This window comes from Scyliorhinus canicula, chromosome 5 (genome assembly GCF_902713615.1).
Source record: "Scyliorhinus canicula chromosome 5, sScyCan1.1, whole genome shotgun sequence".
Lineage (NCBI taxonomy): Eukaryota > Metazoa > Chordata > Chondrichthyes > Carcharhiniformes > Scyliorhinidae > Scyliorhinus > Scyliorhinus canicula.
Window position 1 is genome coordinate 104,471,050 of NC_052150.1, and position 19,114 is coordinate 104,490,163.

The window sequence follows — 19,114 nt, forward strand, 5'->3', positions numbered from 1 at the left end:
CCACAGATTGGGGTCCACACCGATGCTCTCACTTCCCCTTTTTGCCTCCTCCACTGGCCCCAAAACCGCAAAGCCGCCACCACTATCGGGCTGGTGGAGTACCGCGCCGGCGAGAGCGGCGGAGGTGCCGTAACCAGGGCCGCCAAACTGGTGCCCCTGCGCGAAGCAGCCTCCATCGGCTCCCAGACCGACCCCGTGCCCACCAACCATTTCTTTATCATCGCTATGTTGGCCGCCCAGTAGTAGTTGCTAAAGTTCGGCAACGCCAGTCTCCCCTCCCCTCTGCTCCTTTCGAGCATCACCTTCCTCACCCGCGGGGACTTCCCTGCCCAGACAAATCCCAGGATAATTTTATTCAGCCTCTTAAAGAAGGACCTCGGGATAAAAATGGGGAGACACTGAAATATGAACAAGAATCTCGGGAGAATCGTCACCTTAACAGTCTGCACCCTCCCCGCTAGTGACAGCAGGAGTGCATCCCAACTCCGAACCTCCTCCCTCACTCGTTCCACCAATTGGGACAGGTTGAGCTTATGCAGCCTGCCCCAGTCCCGTGCCACCTGTATCCTCAAGTATCTAAAGCTTTCTCCTACCAGCCTGAACGGCATCCCCTTCAGCCTACTCTCCTGCCCCCTCGCCTGAATTACGAACAACCATGTTCAATTTATATCCTGAAAACTGGCCAAATTCCCTCAGGATTTCCATGATACCGTCCATCCCCACCATTGGGTCTGACACGTATAACAGCAGGTCATCCGCATATAACAAGACTTTATGTTCCACTTCACCCCCCCGGACCAGCCCTTTCCAGTCCTTTGAAGCTCTCAGATCAATTGCAAGTGGCTCTATGAGCAGCGCGAACAGCAGTGTGGAGAGAGGGCAACCCTGTCTTGTCCCGCAGAGCAGTCTGAAGTAATCTGATGTCATCCTGTTCGTCCTTACACTAGCCTCTGGAGCCTGGTATAACAGCCTAACCCTGTCAATGAACCCCTCCCCGAACCCAAACCTTCCCAGCACCTCCCACAGATAGTCCCACTCAACCCGGTCCAAAGCCTGTTCCGCATCCGTTGCTATCACTATCTCTGCCTCCCTGCTCTCCGGGGCCATCATGATCACATTAAGCAGCCTTCTTAGATTGGCTGCCAGTTGCCTACCCTTTACGAACCCAGTTTGGTCCTCCGCAATTAGGTCCGGTACACAGTCCTCAATTCTAGTCGCCAAGATCTTGGCCAGTAACTTTGCGTCAGCGTTGATCAAAGAGATCGGCCTATAAGACCCACAGGCCTCCGGGTCTTTATCCCGTTCCAGAATAAGCAAAATAGTGGGCTGCGACATTGTCGGGGGTAGGACTCCTCTGGCTCTTGCCTCGTTAAAAACCCTGACCAGCACCGGCTCCACTATCTCGGCAAACTTTTTGTAAAACTCCACCGGATACCCATCCGGCCCCGGGGCTTCACCCGACTGCATGACCTTCAGGGCCCCCAGTACCTCTTCGATCCCAACCAGGGCCCCCAGTCCGTCGACCAACCCCCTGCCCGCTCTTGGGAAGGTCAGTCCATCCAGGAATCGTCTCATCCCGTCCGGTCCCCTGGGGGGTCCGAAGTGTATTGCTTACTGAAAAAGTCCCTAACAACTTGTTCAGCCCTGCTGGGTCCCCCACCAGATTTCCTTCCCCATCTGGTATCCTTCCTATCTCCCTAGCCGCTTCTCTCTTCCTTAGTTGCTCATTTATTGCGCCTTTTGCCTTTCTAATCTGCTGTACAGCCTTGCCTGTAGTCAGCACCCCGAACACGGCCTGCAACCTCTGTCATTTCTTGAGTAACTCTGACCTCGGGTACTCCGCGTAGCTCCTGTCCGTCCGTAAAATTTCCTGAACCAGTCGGTCCGTTTCTGCCCTGTCGGTCCTGTCCCTATGGGTCTGGATTGAGATCAGCTCCCCTCTCACCACTGCCTTCAGTGCCTCCCAGAGCACCGCTGCTGAGACTTCTCCAGTATCATTTACCTGCAGGTAATTCTGCATTCATTTCCTCAGCCTCTCACACACCGCCTCGTCCGTGAGAAATCCAACTTCCAACCTCCATTGTGAGCGCTGGAAGCTATCCTTGCAAATCCGTAGGTCCACCCAATGCGGAGCATGGTACGATATGGTAATTGCCGAATATTCTGCCTCCACCATCCTGGCCATCAAGTCCCTACTCGTGACGAAGAAATCAATTCGGGAATACACTTTATGGGCATGGGAGTAATACGAAAACTCCCTCACCGACGACTGGCTAAATTTTCACGGATCAGCTCCCCCCATTTGCTCCATGAACCCTCTCAGTTCCTTTGCCATCGCTGGCAACCTGCCCGTTTTTGAAGACGACCGATCCAGGCTCAGAAGCAGGACTGTGTTTAAGACCTCAACCACAATCAGTTTGCGTGAGTCCAAGTCAGGGATTTTCCCAGCAACCTCCTGATAAAATCCACATTGTCCCAATTAGGGGCATACACACTGACCAAGACTACTCTCACCCCTTCGAGCTTTCCCCCAACCATAACAAATCTACCGCCCCAGTCCGCAACCGTACCCTCCACCGCAAATTGAACCCTTTTATTAATCAGGATCGCAACCCCCCTAGTCTTAGGCCGCGATTCTCCGCTCCCCACGCTGGGTGGGAGAATCGCGGGAGGGCCGGGCAAATAACACCACGCAGCCCTGGCACCCCCTGCGATTCTCCCAGCCACCCCAAAATGGCGTGTCGCATTTTGCATCACGCGGCTCAGAGAATCGCCGCTCGCTGTTTTTCCCGGCGACCGGCGATTCTCCGGCCCGGATGAGCTGAGCGGCCTGACGACCCCGACCGGTTCACGCCGGCAGCAACCACACCTGGTCGCTGCCGGCGTGAACATCGCGCGACAGGTAAGTGTGGGGCCTGTGGGGGACGGAGAGAGGATCGGGCACCATGGGCGTGCTCGTGAGATGACTGGCCCGCGATCGATGCACACCAATCATCGGTCCGGCGTCTCCAAGAGACGCACTCTTTTCTCTCTGCCGCCCCGCAAGATCAAGCCGCCATGTCTTGCGGGGCAGCGGAGGGGAAGACGGCAACCACGCATGCACGGGTTGGAGCCGGCCAACAGGCGCAGGCGCGGCTGGTGTCACTTAGGCACCGCCGGCCGCGTCATTCTCGGCGCGCCGCTTTGACGCAAGCGTCAAGGCCCGGCGCCCGAGATTCGCGTAACGCCGCTCCTAGCCCCCCGGGAGGGGGGGGGGGAGAATAGGGGTTGAGGAGCAGCTTCCGACGCTGGAGTGAAACACTCCGGGTTTCACTCCGGCGTCTGCTGTTTCTCTCCGTTTCGGAGAATGAAAGACCTGACTAACCCAGCTCTTCCTCAACCTAACCTGGTCTGACACTTTCAGGGGCGTCTCCTGCAGCATGACTACGTTCGCCTACAGAGTCCGCAAATGCGCGAACACACGCCTTTCACCTCCCCCCCCCCCCCCCATGCCAATCAGCCATCCCCTTTCCTTGGCCAGCTCCCCAGCCATGTGTCGCGCTTCCTCTGACCCGCCTTCTGGCTGGCTCTACCCATGATCTCCTCACTTGCCATGTCCAGTTTTCATCCTCGTCAGCAGATCAACACCCCCCCCCCCCCCCCCCCCCCCCCCCGCCCCCGTAATACCATCCTACCACCTAACCCCTGCTCTAGTCTAACTGTATGAATCCCCCCCACCTGGCTTCATTGACTAGCCCACCCAGCTAGCCTGATGGCTCCCTGCTTCGGTGCCAGCGTGTCTGTCACCCATTGTTCCCTGGCTCCCCTCCCCCAGCCCATCCATACCACTTCCCCAAACCAGCCCTGCTTAAACACACACTCTATGCATGTCAAAGACATCCCATACAATAGTGCAATTTAGACCAAACAGATAGAGATAAGAAGTACCAGGCACTTCCAGCCCTTCCCCTCCATACACAGAAAAAGATTGCAAAAAATTCCCCTGAAATCCCCATCATAACCACACCTTTTTAACTACTTTCTTTTTTATTTTCCCCCTACCAAACCTCCAACCAAACCAGAGACCCCAAAAACAAAACATTTAGGGAAACCACGAAAAAGAGCAGGAGAAACACAACCAAAATACATCAACCTAAAAAGGTCGAAAAAATGAAAAGAACGGACCCAAGAATGCAGGCATCGCTCAAAGCGAGAGAGAAACCAAATAGACTTAAAAGTTCTACCATGAGTCCAAGAGTCCTCAGCTCAGAGCCAGCCCTTGCTTCTTAACAAAGTCCATCACCTCCTCGGGTTCCTCGAAATAGTGGTGCTGGCTCTCATACGTAACCCACAGTCGCGCCGGAAAAAGCAGCCCGAACTTCACCTTGTTCTTGTACAAAATCTCCTTCACCTGCCTGCAGCCTCCCCTCCTCCTGGCCACCTCAGTGCTCAGGTCTTGGTAAACACGCAGGGTGCTATTGTCCCAGGTACAGCTTTGAGTGCTCTTGGCCTATTGCAGCACCCGCTCCTTGTCCAGGTATCTGTGGAACCGGACCACCATCGCTCGTGCGGGACCCCCTTGTCGCGGCTGCCTCACCTGCACTCTGTGTGCCCTGTCCACCACCGGCGGGCAAGCGAACACCTCGTTCCCCAGCATCTTCTGGAACATATCTGCCACATATGCGGCAGCATCCAACCCCTCAGCCCCCTCCGGGAGGCCAACAATTCTTACATTCTGCCAGCGAGATCTGCTGCCCAGGTCCTCCAGCCTTTACAGGAGCATTTTTTGCTGATCCCTCAGCCTTTGAATCTCCACGTCCTCCACCGTTTGAAAGTCGGCCTGCTCTTCTCCAGCTTCTGGAGCTTCTCGGCCCGATCATCCAGCCGTTTTTCCAATCGGTCCATCGACTTCTGGAACGGCTTCAAGTCATCGCGCTTCAGAGCTAAAAAGCCCTCCTGGATGGCCTGTAGCAGCTGTTCCATTGTAGGCTGGGCTGTCGGCACCTTGCTCTGGACACCGGCCATATTGGTCTCTCTCACAGCCTCAACCGTGCCCTTGTTTGACCACTTCTTCTGCTCTTTACGGTCCCACCGGCCTCTTAAGTCCATACAACTCTGTATGGGTTCAGTGCCTGAGTACTATTGCTTTCCAGTTTCACGCTCAAAAGCGCAAAAAAGTCGGGGGAAAGGTCCAAAAGTCCGACCGAAACGGGAGCCACCAAATGTGCGACCTACTCCCTCATAGTCGCCACCGGAAGTCCTCATCAGGCTGTTGCTTGACTAGTCTGTGAGACAGCTCTCCCAATTTTGGCACAAGCCCCAGACATTAGTAAGGAGGACGTTGCAGGGTTGGCAGGGCTGGGTTTGCCGTTGTCGTTTCCGAGAGCATTTAAGAGTTAACCACATTGCTGTGGGTCTGGAGTCACATGTAGGCCAGACCAGGTAAGGACGGCAGATTTCCTTCCCTAAAGGACATTTGTGAACCAGATGGGGTTTTAGAACAATCGACAATGGTTTCATGGTCATCATTAGACTTTTAATTCCAGATATTTTTATTGTGTTTAAATTCCATCTCGAAACTGTGGTGGGATTTGAACTCTGATCCCCAGATCATTATCTTGGGTCTCTGGATTACTAGTACAGCGACAATACCACAATGTCACCGCGTCTCTTCTTGATATCGGTTGGAGTGAATCGAATTGGCTAAAGACTGTTTTGCTGAGGATCTATGGAGGAGGCCGAGATGGATCATCCACTCGGCACTTCTGGCTGAAAATTTTTGCAAATGCTTCAACCTTATTTTTTTTGCACTGATGTGCTGGGCTCCTCCATCTTTGAGAATGAGGATACTTATGGAGCCTCCTCCACCAGTGAGCTGTTTAATGGTCCACAACCATTCACGACTGAATGTGGCAGGGCTGCAGAGCTTAGATCTGATCTGTGGTTGTGGGATAGCTTAGCTCTGCCTATTACATGCTGCTTATGTTGTTTGGCATGCAAGTAGTCCTGTCTTTATGGGTGGCACGGTGGCACAGTGGTTAGCAATGCTGCCAGGGACACAGGATAAAATTTGGCCTCAGGTGACTGTCTGTGTGGAGAGTTTGCACTTTCTCCCCATGTCTGCATGGGTTTCCTCCGGTTGCTCCGATTTCCTCCCACAGTCTAAAGAAGTGCAGGTTAGTTCGATTGACCATGATAAATTTCCCCTTAGTTTCCAAAGATGCGCAGATTAGATGGGGTTACAAGGATCAGGCCGGGGAGTGGGTCTAGATAGGGTGCTCTTTCAGAGCGTCGGTGTAGACGTCACCAAGTTGACCACTCAGTTTTAGGTAAGCCTGATGGTCTTCATTGAACCAGGGTTGAACCCCTGGCTTGGTGGTAAGGGTAGAGGGGGATAGGCCAGGAAATGAGGTTACAGATTGTGATTGAATACAATTCTGCTGCTGTTGATGGGCCAGAGTACCTCATGGATGCCCAGTCTTGAGTTGCTAGGTCTGCTTGGAGTCTAATCCCCTTTAGCACATTGGTAATGCCACACAACATGATGGAGGGAATCCTCATTGTAAAGACGAGACTTTGTTCCAGAAGGACTGTGTGCTGGTCACTCTTACTGCGTCATGGACAGATGCATCTGTGGCAGGCTGGTGAGGATGAGGTCAAATATGTTTTTCTCTTGTTGGTTCCCTCACCACCTGCTGCAGCCCAGATCAGCAGCTGTGTTCTTTAGGACTCGGCCATCTCAGTCTGTGGTGGTGGTACTACCGAATAACTCTTGGTGATGGACATTGAATTCCCAGATTACATTCTATACCGATACGGTTCATTGGTTCCAAATAGTGAATTGTGGATATGGAAGTACCATACCTTAGCTTCAGGGGCATGAGGGGCCATAGGGGGTAGATAGGGAGCATTTCCTAACATTGTGGGCATGAGAGACCATGGGTGGGGGGTGGCATAACTTAGCAGAGGGTCATGAGGACGACCTTTTGAAATTACATTTCTAAAGACTCCCATATGCAGACTATGGTCCATGACACCTCTGATGTTCTGTGAACTACATCTCTCAAATACTAGCCTGACTCCATGAAAAATGCAGCGAGGTAGAACGTGCCTATGCCCACAATGCAGCCGACCATATCAGTTCAGGATGCGGGCTTGTGAACTGAACCAGCTTACACCCTTAAAAGCTCTACTGAAATTCAGAAACCCTGGGAATGGGGTCCAAATGTCTGGAATTGGGCCCCGGTCTCAATTTTTACTCCTCCACTGAGATTCCTTGATATCTTGAAAATCCAGCCCATGATATCAGTAAGTTAGCAATCTCAGAAACGGTAACTATTGTCAGAATTGGATTTTTCGAGGGCAGCATGGTGGCGCAGTGGGTTAGCCCTGCTGCCCCCACAACCCAAAGATGTGCAGGGTAGGTGGATTGGCCATGCTAAATTGCCCCTTAATTGGAAAAAATGAATTGGGTACTCTAAATTAAAAAAAAAAGAATTGAATTTTGCGAAGGCAAGAATTGTTCAAAAGGACTCTTCAATGCTTACACATAATTGATCTAATAATATTAATATTCTTTATTAATGTCACAAGTAGGCTTACGTTTACACTGCAAATAGGTTACTGTGAAAATCCCTTAGTCGCCACACTCCGGCGCTTGTTCGGGTACACGGAGGGAGAATTCAGAATGTCCTATTCACCTAACAAGCACGTCTTTCGAGACTTGTGGGAGGAAACCGGGGCACCCGGAGGAAACCCACGCAGACACAGGGAGAACGTGCAGACTCCGCACAGACAGTGACCCAAGCTGGGAATCGAACCTGGGACCCTGGAGCTGCTAAGCAACAGAGCTAACCACTGTGCTACCATGCCACTCCAATACTAATATTAATTAATGTTAATATTGGGCAAAAATTTCTGAGGAATGGCAATCACGGTCAGATTGACCTTTGCCCTTCCGCTCCTTTCTACTTACCCTGGAATACAGCTACAGCTTTCTCGCCCAAACCTCTGACTTGGGTTGAGTGAGAAAATATCATCAGGGAATTCCCACGGCCCTCATTTGAGCGCAGCAGGAGTGGCGGAAAGGAAGTCACATCCTCTTTTTTTACATCAATAGCTGCCGTAAAGTAGGCAAGTTTAAAGTTCCCAGCCACTTTGACAAGCTGGGGAGAAGTTAAGTATATAAGGGAAGTGGATAGAATGGGGAGGGTGCGTGGGATGGTCATTGGGGTGTCTGGTGGGGTGGTTCAGGTGGTCAATGGGGGGGGGAAAGAGTGGGCTGCGAGGGCCTTGTGTGCAGTGGGTAGGGATTTGTTGGTTCAGGTGGCAGGTGGTCAGTGGGGATGGGGGGTAAGATGAGTTAGGAGGGGCGGACGATAAGATTGGGTGAGGGTAGTCAGGAAGGCCGGAGGTTGCGGGATCGTCCCATAGATGGTTAGGGTGGGGAGAAGAGTCAATGTTATCAGTAAACATTGAGCATAGAAAATTGGAGCAGGAGGAGGCCATTCGACCATTCATTATGATCATAGCTGCTCATCGAACTCAATAGCCTAATTCGCTTTCTGCCAATATCCTTTGATCCCCTTTGCCCTCAGTGCTGTATCTAACTGCTTCTTGAAAACATACAATGTTTTGGCCTCAAGAATTCCTGTGGTAATGAATTCCACAGGCTCACCACTCTCTGGGTGAATAAATTTCTCTTCATCTCTGTCCTAAATGATTTATGCTGTATCCTCAGACTCTGACCCCTGGCTCTGGATACCAGGTAGAAGTAGTTTTAATTCTTCCGAGCTAACTATTCTGGGAAGAAAGTCAGAACTATAGGAAGTTTGTGATTTGAATCAGAGTATTGGCAGGTTCCAGGTGCAGGGACATTACCAATGAGAAGTCTGAACCTCCCATGCATTCCTGTGCAGTCCTTGTGTGGAGACCTCCAGGGGCGGGGTGTGTGTCCGTCAGCGCATCTTCCCACGTACTTCCCAGGTACGATCCAAACCACCCCCCCCCCCCCCCCCCCCCCCCCCACCCCCTTGCCGGAGAGTAGAAGTTTTGAACCACAGTAATTGGCTTGCATGATGTATTTATGTCAGTGGTAGTATTAGTTTGCTTTGTGATTTTGTGACATTTTCTTCTTTGCTAAATCTGATTTTTCTTTTGCAGAGTTCATTGGATAAAGGAAATTGTGGTGGTAGTGTCTAAACAGAACTTTGAGTTGATGAATTCGATTATAGACCAATATGGTCACTCAAGAGCAATCGTTGTCGAAGGTGCACTCACTCGTCACCAGTCCATTTTCAATGGGCTCAAAGCATTTGTGGTAAATCGATCTCCTAGCTCTTGGCTGGAGAAACCTGACGTGGTGATCATCCACGATGCAGTGAGACCTTTTGTAGAAGAAGACATCTTATTCAGAGTGGCCACTGCAGCGAAGGAATATGGGGTACGTAAATATATTGTGATGCTATTGATGGAACATAGGAACAGGAGGCCATTAAGCCAGTCAATTAGATCTCAATGCATCTGCATCAGAACTGTACTTACATCCTTGGTTCTGTAATGCTTAGATTTTTGTGAGGTGAAGATATTTTGAAGGATGTTTTTCCTGGATGGTGGTTCTAGAACTGGGGAACACAGTCTCCAACTTGAACGGTAGGCCATTTAGGATTGTGAGGAGGAGAAATGTTCTTCACTCAGAGGTTGGTGAATCATTGGAACTCTCTACCTCAGAGGGTTGCAGGTGCTCAGTTATTGAATGTATTGAAGAAAGATTGATTGATTTCTAAATATTAAAGACATCGAGGAATATGGAGCAAAAATGGCGTTGAGATAGAAGATCAGTCTTAATCCAGTTGAATGGCACAGTAGGGTCGAGGGTCCAAATGGCCGACTCCTGTGCCTCTTTCCTATGTTCCTATATTATCACTCTCAGTTTTGACATGATCAATTGCCCCAGACTCAGCAGCTTTTGAGGTTTAGAAAGTTCCAATTTTCTACTGATATTTGTGTGAAAAAGTGCCTCCTGATATCAACCCCTGATGGCTTAGCTCTAACTTTATGGTTCTGCTCTCTTGTTCTGAACTCCTCTACCAGAGAAAATAGATACTCTCTATCTACCTTATTTACTCCTTTCCAAAGATCTGTACGAATGGATAGATCTGTTATGCGAGCTACATTGGTACTTTCCCATTCCCTGCTGATTTCTCTTTTTTTCTCTTAAAGGCAGTGACTTGTACTGAGGTGCAATTCCACGTATTTCCTCCATGAGTTCATCCAACTAATTATTCCTCACATGTAAACATAGATCTTGAATATTAATATGTTATTTGTGTGAGTTGCTACAACAAAACTGGATTCTATCTTCATTCAAACTTTGCAATTTCAATCATGGTCTGAAGCAATTTGAGCCAAATCATGAATATCTCCACCCCCCCTCCGGAATATGGACAATGGAACTAATCTCAGCACTCATGTAGCAAGCTGGGATCAGATCAACTAACTTACTACAGGCCAGGGTTTGAGTCTCAGGCCTTCCTGACTTGGTAGAGCATCATGATGTTTGTTAATCAGCGAGTTTGCAGTGTCAGTTTCCTCTTTTGACACCAAGAAACACAGATTTTGTAGTTACTGGCCAGAAGATCAAAGTAAGCATGGAGACTAATCTAAAAAGAAGGCTTATAATATTGTTACGACTGGTCCCCAGGAAAAGTTGCCCAAGTTTGATTTGTCCGTGAAGAGTAGATGGTGGAATGTTGTGGCTATTGCAATCACAATTCCAATAGAGCTGACTTCAGCAGGTGAATAGTCGGTTTTAAGATTCCAGTGTTCTACAGTTTGGCTGAGAAGTTGCCCGGTTCCCTTTACAGCTGTAGCTTTGCTGACTTGGGGTCACTGTCCACATGGAGTTTGCACATTCTCCCCGTGTCTGCGTGGGTCTCACCCCCACAACTCAAAAAGATGTGCAAGGTAGGTGAATTGGCCACGTTACATTGCCCCTGAATTGGGAAAAAAAGAATTGGGTACTCAAAATTTATATTGAAAAAAAGCTTTGCTGACTTGGCTTGCGTCCGCAATCAGAGCGAGAGTTACCTGCAAAACTTGCAGGGGTCCACGGCTGTCCGTCTTCCTCTGTCACATGCTGACACTCCCGGACTAGCTGACATTAACCAAGTTTTACAGCTGGCTTTTTTTGAGTATTCCTGAAAGGCAACAAATCCACAAACCTGTCTGGTACATCGCTCACAGGATATAATTCCCGCTGAGATGATTATCAGCTCCCATTATCTTCACAGGAGATGGCATTAGTTTCTGAATGACTTTCGTGCTTTTCATGTGTCCTTGACTGGAAACAGGGTATGATTCCTTTGTCTCTCTCTCATTATCACCCACTAGCAATTTAGCCAGTGACGAAGTTTACAGCCTAGCCATCTTAGGCTTGTATGTCCATTTCTAAAACCACAGGTCTGATTTAAAAGTTCAGTATGTCTGTCTGTAGTTCATGGATTTTCCTTCATAATCATGACAATATATAAAAATTGCATTAAATGTAATGGCCCTAAATTGCTGCAAGAGTTGTCTTGACCTCCTGCTGTAACTTTGGTGGGAGATTTGTAGAATGCTTGGGAAAATAGAACATAGAACATAGAACATAGAACGATACAGCGCAGTACAGGCCCTTCGGCCCTCGATGTTGCACCGACATGGAAAAAAAAACTAAAGGCCGTCTAACCTACACTATGCCCTTATCATCCATATGCTTATCCAATAAACTTTTAAATGCCCTCAATGTTGGCGAGTTCACTACTGTTGCAGGTAGGGCATTCCACGGCCTCACCACTCTTTGCGTAAAAAACCCACCTCTGACCTCTGTCCTATATCTATTACCCCTACATTTAAGGCTATGTCCCCTCGTGCTAGCCACCCCCATCCGCGGGAGAAGGCTCTCGCTGTCCACCCTATCTAACCCTCTGATCATTTTGTATGCCTCTATTAAGCCACCTCTTAACCTTCTTCTCTCTAACGAAAACAACCTCAAGTCCATCAGCCTTTCCTCATAAGATTTTCCCTCCATACCAGGCAACATCCTGGTAAATCTCCTCTGCACCCGTTCCAAAGCTTCCACGTCCTTCCTGTAATGAGGCGACCAGAACTGTACGCAATACTCCAAATGCGGCCGTACTAGAGTTTTGTACAACTGCAACATGACCTCATGGCTCCGGAACTCAATCCCTCTACCAATAAAGGCCAACACACCATAGGCCTTCTTCACAACCCTATCAACCTGGGTGGCAACTTTCAGGGATCTATGTACATGGACACCGAGATCCCTCTGCTCATCCACACTACCAAGAATTTTACCATTAGCCAAATATTCTGCATTCCTGTTATTCTTTCCAAAGTGAATCACCTCACACTTCTCCACATTAAACTCCATTTGCCACCTCTCAGCCCAGCTCTGCAGCTTATCTATGTCCCTCTGTAACCTGCAACATCCTTCCGCACTGTCTACAACTCCACCGACTTTAGTGTCGTCTGCAAATTTACTCACCCATCCTTCTGCGCCCTCCTCTAGGTCATTTATAAAAATGACAAACAGCAACGGCCCCAGAACAGATCCTTGTGGTACGCCACTCGTAACTGAACTCCATTCTGAACATTTCCCATCAACTACCACTCTCTGTCTTCTTTCAACTAGCCAATTTCTGATCCACATCTCTAAATGACCCTCAATCCCCAGCCTCCGTATTTTCTGCAATAGCCGACCGTGGGGAACCTTATCAAACGCTTTACTGAAATCCATATACACCACATCAACTGCTCTACCCTCGTCTACCTGTTCAGTCACCTTCTCAAAGAACTCGATAAGGTTTGTGAGGCATGACCTACCCTTCACAAAACCATGCTGACTATCCCTAATCATATTATTCCTATCTAGATGATTATAAATCGTATCTTTTATAATCCTCTCCAAGACCTTACCCACCACAGACGTTAGGCTCACCGGCCTATAGTTACCGGGGTTATCTCTACTCCCCTTCTTGAAATAAGGGACCACATTTGCTATCCTCCAGTCCTCTGGCACTATTCCTGTAGCCAATGATGACCTAAAAATCAAAGCCAAAGGCTCAGCAATCTCTTCCCTGGCTTCCCAGAGAATCCTAGGATAAATCCCATCCGGCCCCGGGGACTTATCTATTTTCACCTTGTCCAGAATTGCCAACACTTCTTCCCTACGCACCTCAATGCCATCTATTCTAATAGCCTGGGTCTCAGCATTCTCCTCCACAATATTATCTTTTTCTTGAGTGAATACTGACGAAAAGTATTCATTTAGTATCTCGCTTATCTCCTCAGCCTCCACACACAACTTCCCACCACTGTCCTTGACTGGCCCTACTCTTACCCTAGTCATTCTTTTATTCCTGACATACCTATAGAAAGCTTTTGGGTTTTCCTTGATCCTACCTGCCAAAGACTTCTCATGTCCCCTCCTTGCTCGTCTCAGCTCTCTCTTTAGATCCTTCCTCGCTTCCTTGTAACTATCAAGCGCCCCAACTGAAACTTCATGTCTCATCTTCACATAGGCCTCCTTCTTCCTCTTAACAAGAGATTCCACTTCTTTGGTAAACCACGGTTCCCTCGCTCGACCCCTTCCTCCCTGCCTGACTGGTACGTACTTATCAAGAACATGCAATAGCTGTTCCTTGAACAAGCTCCACATATCCAGTGTGCCCAACCCTTGCAGCCTACGTCTCCAACCAACACATCCTAAGTCATGTCTAATGGCATCATAATTGCCCTTCCCCCAGCTATAACTCTTGCCCTGCGGGGTATACTTATCCCTTTCCATCACTAACGTAAAGGTCACCGAATTGTGGTCACTGTTTCCAAAGTGCTCACCTACCTCCAGATCTAACACCTGGCCTGGTTCATTACCCAAAACCAAATCCAATGTGGCCTCGCCTCTTGTTGGCCTGTCAACATATTGTGTCAGGAAACCCTCCTGCACACATTGTACAAAGAACGACCCATCTAATGTACTCGAACTATATCTTTTCCAGTCAATATTTGGAAAGTTAAAGTCTCCCATAACAACTACCCTGTTACTTTCGCTCTTTTCCAGAATCATCTTCGCCATCCTTTCCTCTACATCCCTAGAACTATTAGGTGGCCTATAGAAAACTCCCAACAGGGTGACCTCTCCTTTCCTGTTTCTAACCTCAGCCCATACTACCTCAGAAGAAGAGTCCCCATCTAGCATCCTTTCCGCCACCGTAATACTGTCCTTGACTAGCAGAGCCACACCTCCCCCTCTTTTGCCCCCTTCTCTGAGCTTACTAAAACACCTAAACCCCGGAACCTGCAACAACCTTTCCTGTCCCTGCTCTATCCATGTCTCTGAAATGGCCACAACGTCGAAGTCCCAGGTACCCACCCATGCTGCCAGTTCCCCTGCCTTATTTCGTATACTCCTGGCATTGAAGTAGACACACTTCAAACCACCTACCTGAACACTGGCACCCTCCTGCGAAGTCAAATCTGTGCTCCTGACCTCTATACACTCAATCTCCCGTACCCCAAAACTACAATCCAGGTTCCCATGCCCCTGCTGAATTAGTTTAAACCCCCCCAAAGAGCACTAACAAATCTCCCCCCCAGGATATTGGTGCCCCTCAGGTTCAGATGTAGACCATCCTGTCTATATAGTGTGAAAATGCCCATTTATCTAATTCCGGAGGATTCTATCAATGTTTTAGTGGATGAAACTCTAGCCAATATGCCCACTGAAATGTTTATTTGACTTGATATTATTGACCGCCATATGTCTGCCAATTTCTTTGACATAGCTTAATTCATAAACCTTTGGGGTCTGTGAATTTTAATATTTTTTATAAAGCTGCCCTCATGACCCAGCAGTTCTTATCCAATCAAGTAGCTGAGTCATACAGACCTGGAGACCCCGGGTTTTCTCAGTGATAATCTGAGAGATCTCAGCTACAAATTAAGTGGTAGAATCTTTGCAATTAACTTCAGTGCGCCAAGTTAGGGGGGGACAATACATGAACAGGAATCCCACTCCAGTATTCTAGCTAGTCATCTTTGATGAAATAGATTCATTTTGGAGTCAAGTACATTGTGAATTGTGCAGCATTAACATGAAGTGCCGATGCTCGCAGATACATCATTGGTACTGATCGTGGTGTAACTATTTGGAGATGATGAATTGAAATGATTATCACAAAAAACAAAGTGCACAACATCGAGGAATGTTGTTTTCAGTGAAAGTTAGATTCAGATTCAGACTTATTTAGATTTATATTATTGTCATGTGGACCGAGGTACAGTGAAATGTATTGTTCTGTGTGCAGTCCAGGCAGACAGTTCCGTGCAGGAACAAAAAAACAAAGGACATACGATAATACGATGGGCAGCAGGGTAGCATGGTGGTTAGCATAAATGCTTCACAGCTCCAGGGTCCCAGGTTTGATTCCCGGCTCGGTCACTGTCTGTGTGGAGTCTGCACGTCCTCCCCCTGTGTGCGTGGGTTTCCTCCGGGTGCTCCGGTTTCGTCCCACAGTCCAAAGATGTGCGGGTTAGGTGGATTGGCCATGCTACATTGCCCGTAGTGTCCTAATAAAAGTAAGGTTAAGGGGGGGGTTGTTGGGTTACAGGTATAGGGTGGATACGTGGGTTTGAGTAGGGTGATCATGGCTCGGCACAACATTGAGGGCCGAAGGGCCTGTTCTGTGCTGTACTGTTCTATGTTCTATGTTCTATAAATACACAATGTAAGTACATAGATATTGGGTGAAGTATTCAGAGTATAGTGCTACAACAGTAGAGAAAATGTGTCGAGAGATCAGTTCAGTCCATATTAGGGCTATTCAGGAGTCTGATAACAGCGGGGAAGAAGCTGTTTTTGAATCTGTTAGTGCGTGTTCTCAGACTTTTATATCTTCTGTTCGATGGAAGAGATTGGAAGAGAGAATAACCCAGGTGGGAAGGGTCTCTGAGCAGGAAGAAAAATATAAAAAGAAACAACTCAAACACCCTTGGCTGGGAATTGGTATAAACAGTGTTACAATTACTCACAAGGGGTGAATAAAATTCAGTCAGCAAAAGTTTTCAGTATTACCAGGGTTGGGACGCTTAAGGTATGTAGAAAGATTAATAAAAGTTAGCTTCCTTCTTTCTCTCACAGATGCTGCCAGACCTACAGAGATTGATCAGTTTTTTTTTGTTCTTGTAGACAAAATTGAATTGTTCTGCACAATACAGAAGAGATTAAGGTCCACCAGCACCATGACACCTGACTATCTGGTCTTCACATTGCTGTTTGTGGGAGTTGTTGTGCTTAAGTTTGCTGTCCTGTTTCCGACAACTACAACAGGTCATTGAAGTACGAGTCTACTTCAAAAGTGCTTTGTTGCCTCTGAAATATTTTGGGAAATAATGAGGTTGTCAAAAGCGTTCTCTAAATGCAAGTATATCTTTTATTTTAAGGAGAAATTTAATAGGATATATTAAAATTATATGAGCTTTTGGTATATAAACAAAGGACAAACTGTTTCTCCTGGCAGGATAGAACACAGATTTAAAGTAGTTGGCAAAAGAATCTGACAAATAAAGAGGCATTTTTTGAGTTGCCTGAAACGCGTAATTCAATCGTAATTTCCCGAAAGAAATTTGATATATAGATGAAAAGGTTAAAAAAATACATGACTCTAGGGAAAGAACATGGGAGTGGGAGAAATTGGACCGCTCTTTCAAAGAGTTGACATGGTTTTCTTTTGTTTTGCTATGAATCTTAGTTACTATCGAGTGACCTTTTGGATATGAGGCCAGGATAAGTTTTGAGTTGGCTGTCCCTGGCTCTGGTGGGTTAACACTTCATGTAGAAAATAGTCGAGCTTCAGAAGTGAAAGGGTAATGGGAAATTTGGAGGAAGTGTAGCAAATGAAGCAGTTTAGAGAAATATATGTGGAGAGATTGGAGAAATTGGGATTGGTTCACAGGAGATTTAATAGAAGGGTTTTGATGGAGTAAATGAGGAAAAACTGTTCCAAGTGGTAGAAGATTCAGGACCTAAAGGACATAAAAAGTAGACATGAATGTGCGTAAAATATGGAGCTGTCCAGGAAGCTGCCAAGGAAACTGTCAAGCTGTCCATGAAATTGTCAAGCTCATTAGAACTGCAAAGGTTTCAAAGGATTTAAATCTCTTGGCCTTTAATTTAAAAGAAAATCTTAAGGTGAAAAGAATCTGTGCCAGCTATATCATTTTGTTTGTTGACATAAGCTTGGGAATGTCATAGGATTTGTGCTTTTGTACTGATTTTGTAACTTATCATTATCACAATAGCATGCCTGTCCGTTCACAGTCTGATTGACATTTCTAATAACATTTTTGATGTAGGACTATGAATACAAATGTTAGTTGTGATAAAGGATTAATGGTGGGATTTTCCGCCCCCCCATGCCATTTGTGTGGTGGGATGGGCAGCCCACCATTGGCCGACGGCAGGATTGTCCACTACCACCGCTGTCAATGTGGTTTCTCATTGTTCACACTCTCCGTCACCAAGGCAAATAGAAATACCGTGAACTCATCTCATTTGTCCGTACACTCGCCACCGCGGGCTCATACAACAGACGCACACATGCTACAAACTTCGGGCCAAACCTGAACCTTCCCAGAATCCCAAACCACTCCACCTGTCCATAGAGACCATCACCTCCAGTACCTGCCCCTTTGGGGTGATGATCATATTGAGTAGCTGCCTAATGTTACTGGAAAGCTGCCTGCCCTTTATGAAACCCGTTTGGTCCTCTACGATCACCCTGTGGAATGCATCCTTCCATCCTCTTCACCACTAACTTGGCCAATACTATCACATCTGTGTTTAGCATTGAAATGGGCCGATATGACCCACACTTCAAAACGTCCTTCCCCTCGTTCGGGATTAGTGTGATCGATGCCTGGGTCAATGTCTCCGGAGCTCCCCCTTCTCCAAAGCTTTGTGAAACTTCCCGAGAAAATGCGGAGCCAGTTCCGTCGCAAACTCTTTATAGAACTTCGGCGGATAGCAGCCTGGCCACGGGGCCTTCCCCGACTTCATCCCTTTTATGCAATCCATCACTTCTCTCAGCCCTAGCGGTTCTTCCATCACCTGTCTCCTCTCCTCATCCTGTCATGGGAATTCCAGCTCATCTAAAAAATGCTCCATCCCACCTTCCTCCCCACCAGGTTTAGCACTATATAGCTTCTCCTAATACTCCCTAAATGCCTCGTTAATTTTCCCCTGCTCTGACACTACCTCCCCCTTCCCTGTCCGCACCCTCAGAATTTCCCTGGACGCAGCCTGTCTCCGTAGCTGATGGACTAGTATACGGCTCGCCTTCTCTCCATATTCATACTGCGCTTCCCTCGCCCTCCATAGCTGCCCCTCTGCCTTCCCAGTCGTCAACCTGTCAAACTGCCTCTGTAACCTCTTTCTCTCCACCAACCGTTCCTTGGATGGGGGCACTCGAATACTTCCTGTCCACCTTGACTATCTCATCTAACAACCGTCCATACTCCTCCCTCATCCTCCTGTTCCTGTGCGCCTTGAACCTCCTCCCGAACCACCAGCTTCAATGCCTCCCAAAATGTAGCCACCGGTACCTCCCCATTCTGATTCAACTCTGCATAGTCTCTGATCAAGCAAATAATTGGATTCTCTAAATTCATTAAAAAAAATACATGAGGGCGTGATTCTCCGACCCTCCGTGCCAGAATTGCGCCCTGCGTGGGGGTGGAGAATAGCCCTTCACGCCGGAAATCTGGCACGACAGCGCTTCTGTGATTCTCCGCGGACCCGCGAGTCGTGTGCGCGGTCGACACAGCGCCGGTCGGGGGCCGTTGGAAGAGGCCCCTGTGGCGATTCCTTACGGTCGACCGGCCGAGTTCCTGCCGGCATGGTTTACATCTGGTACCACCTGGCGGGAGCTCGGACCTGCGGCCGCGGTGGCGGTCCTAGTGGGGGGTGGTCCGGAGTGATTCTCGCCCGTTTTAGGTGGGTGTGGGGACTTAGTCCCCAAAAGGTAGAATCCCACCCATGGTCTCTAATCACTGGCCGCACCTTCTCACAGAACCT

At 48.2% G+C, this 19,114-nt stretch overlaps 1 protein-coding gene across 3 annotated transcripts in view; it reads left to right on the plus strand.

The window, feature by feature from the left end:
- crppa (CDP-L-ribitol pyrophosphorylase A) overlaps positions 1-19,114 on the plus strand; it is a 436,282-nt gene that overhangs the window by 13,250 nt on the left and 403,918 nt on the right. For all 3 annotated transcript variants that reach the window (XM_038797476.1, XM_038797477.1, XM_038797478.1), the window contains exon 2: positions 9,142-9,421. In XM_038797476.1, the coding sequence (XP_038653404.1) occupies positions 9,142-9,421 (280 nt within the window). The remainder of the gene's footprint in view (positions 1-9,141; positions 9,422-19,114) is intronic.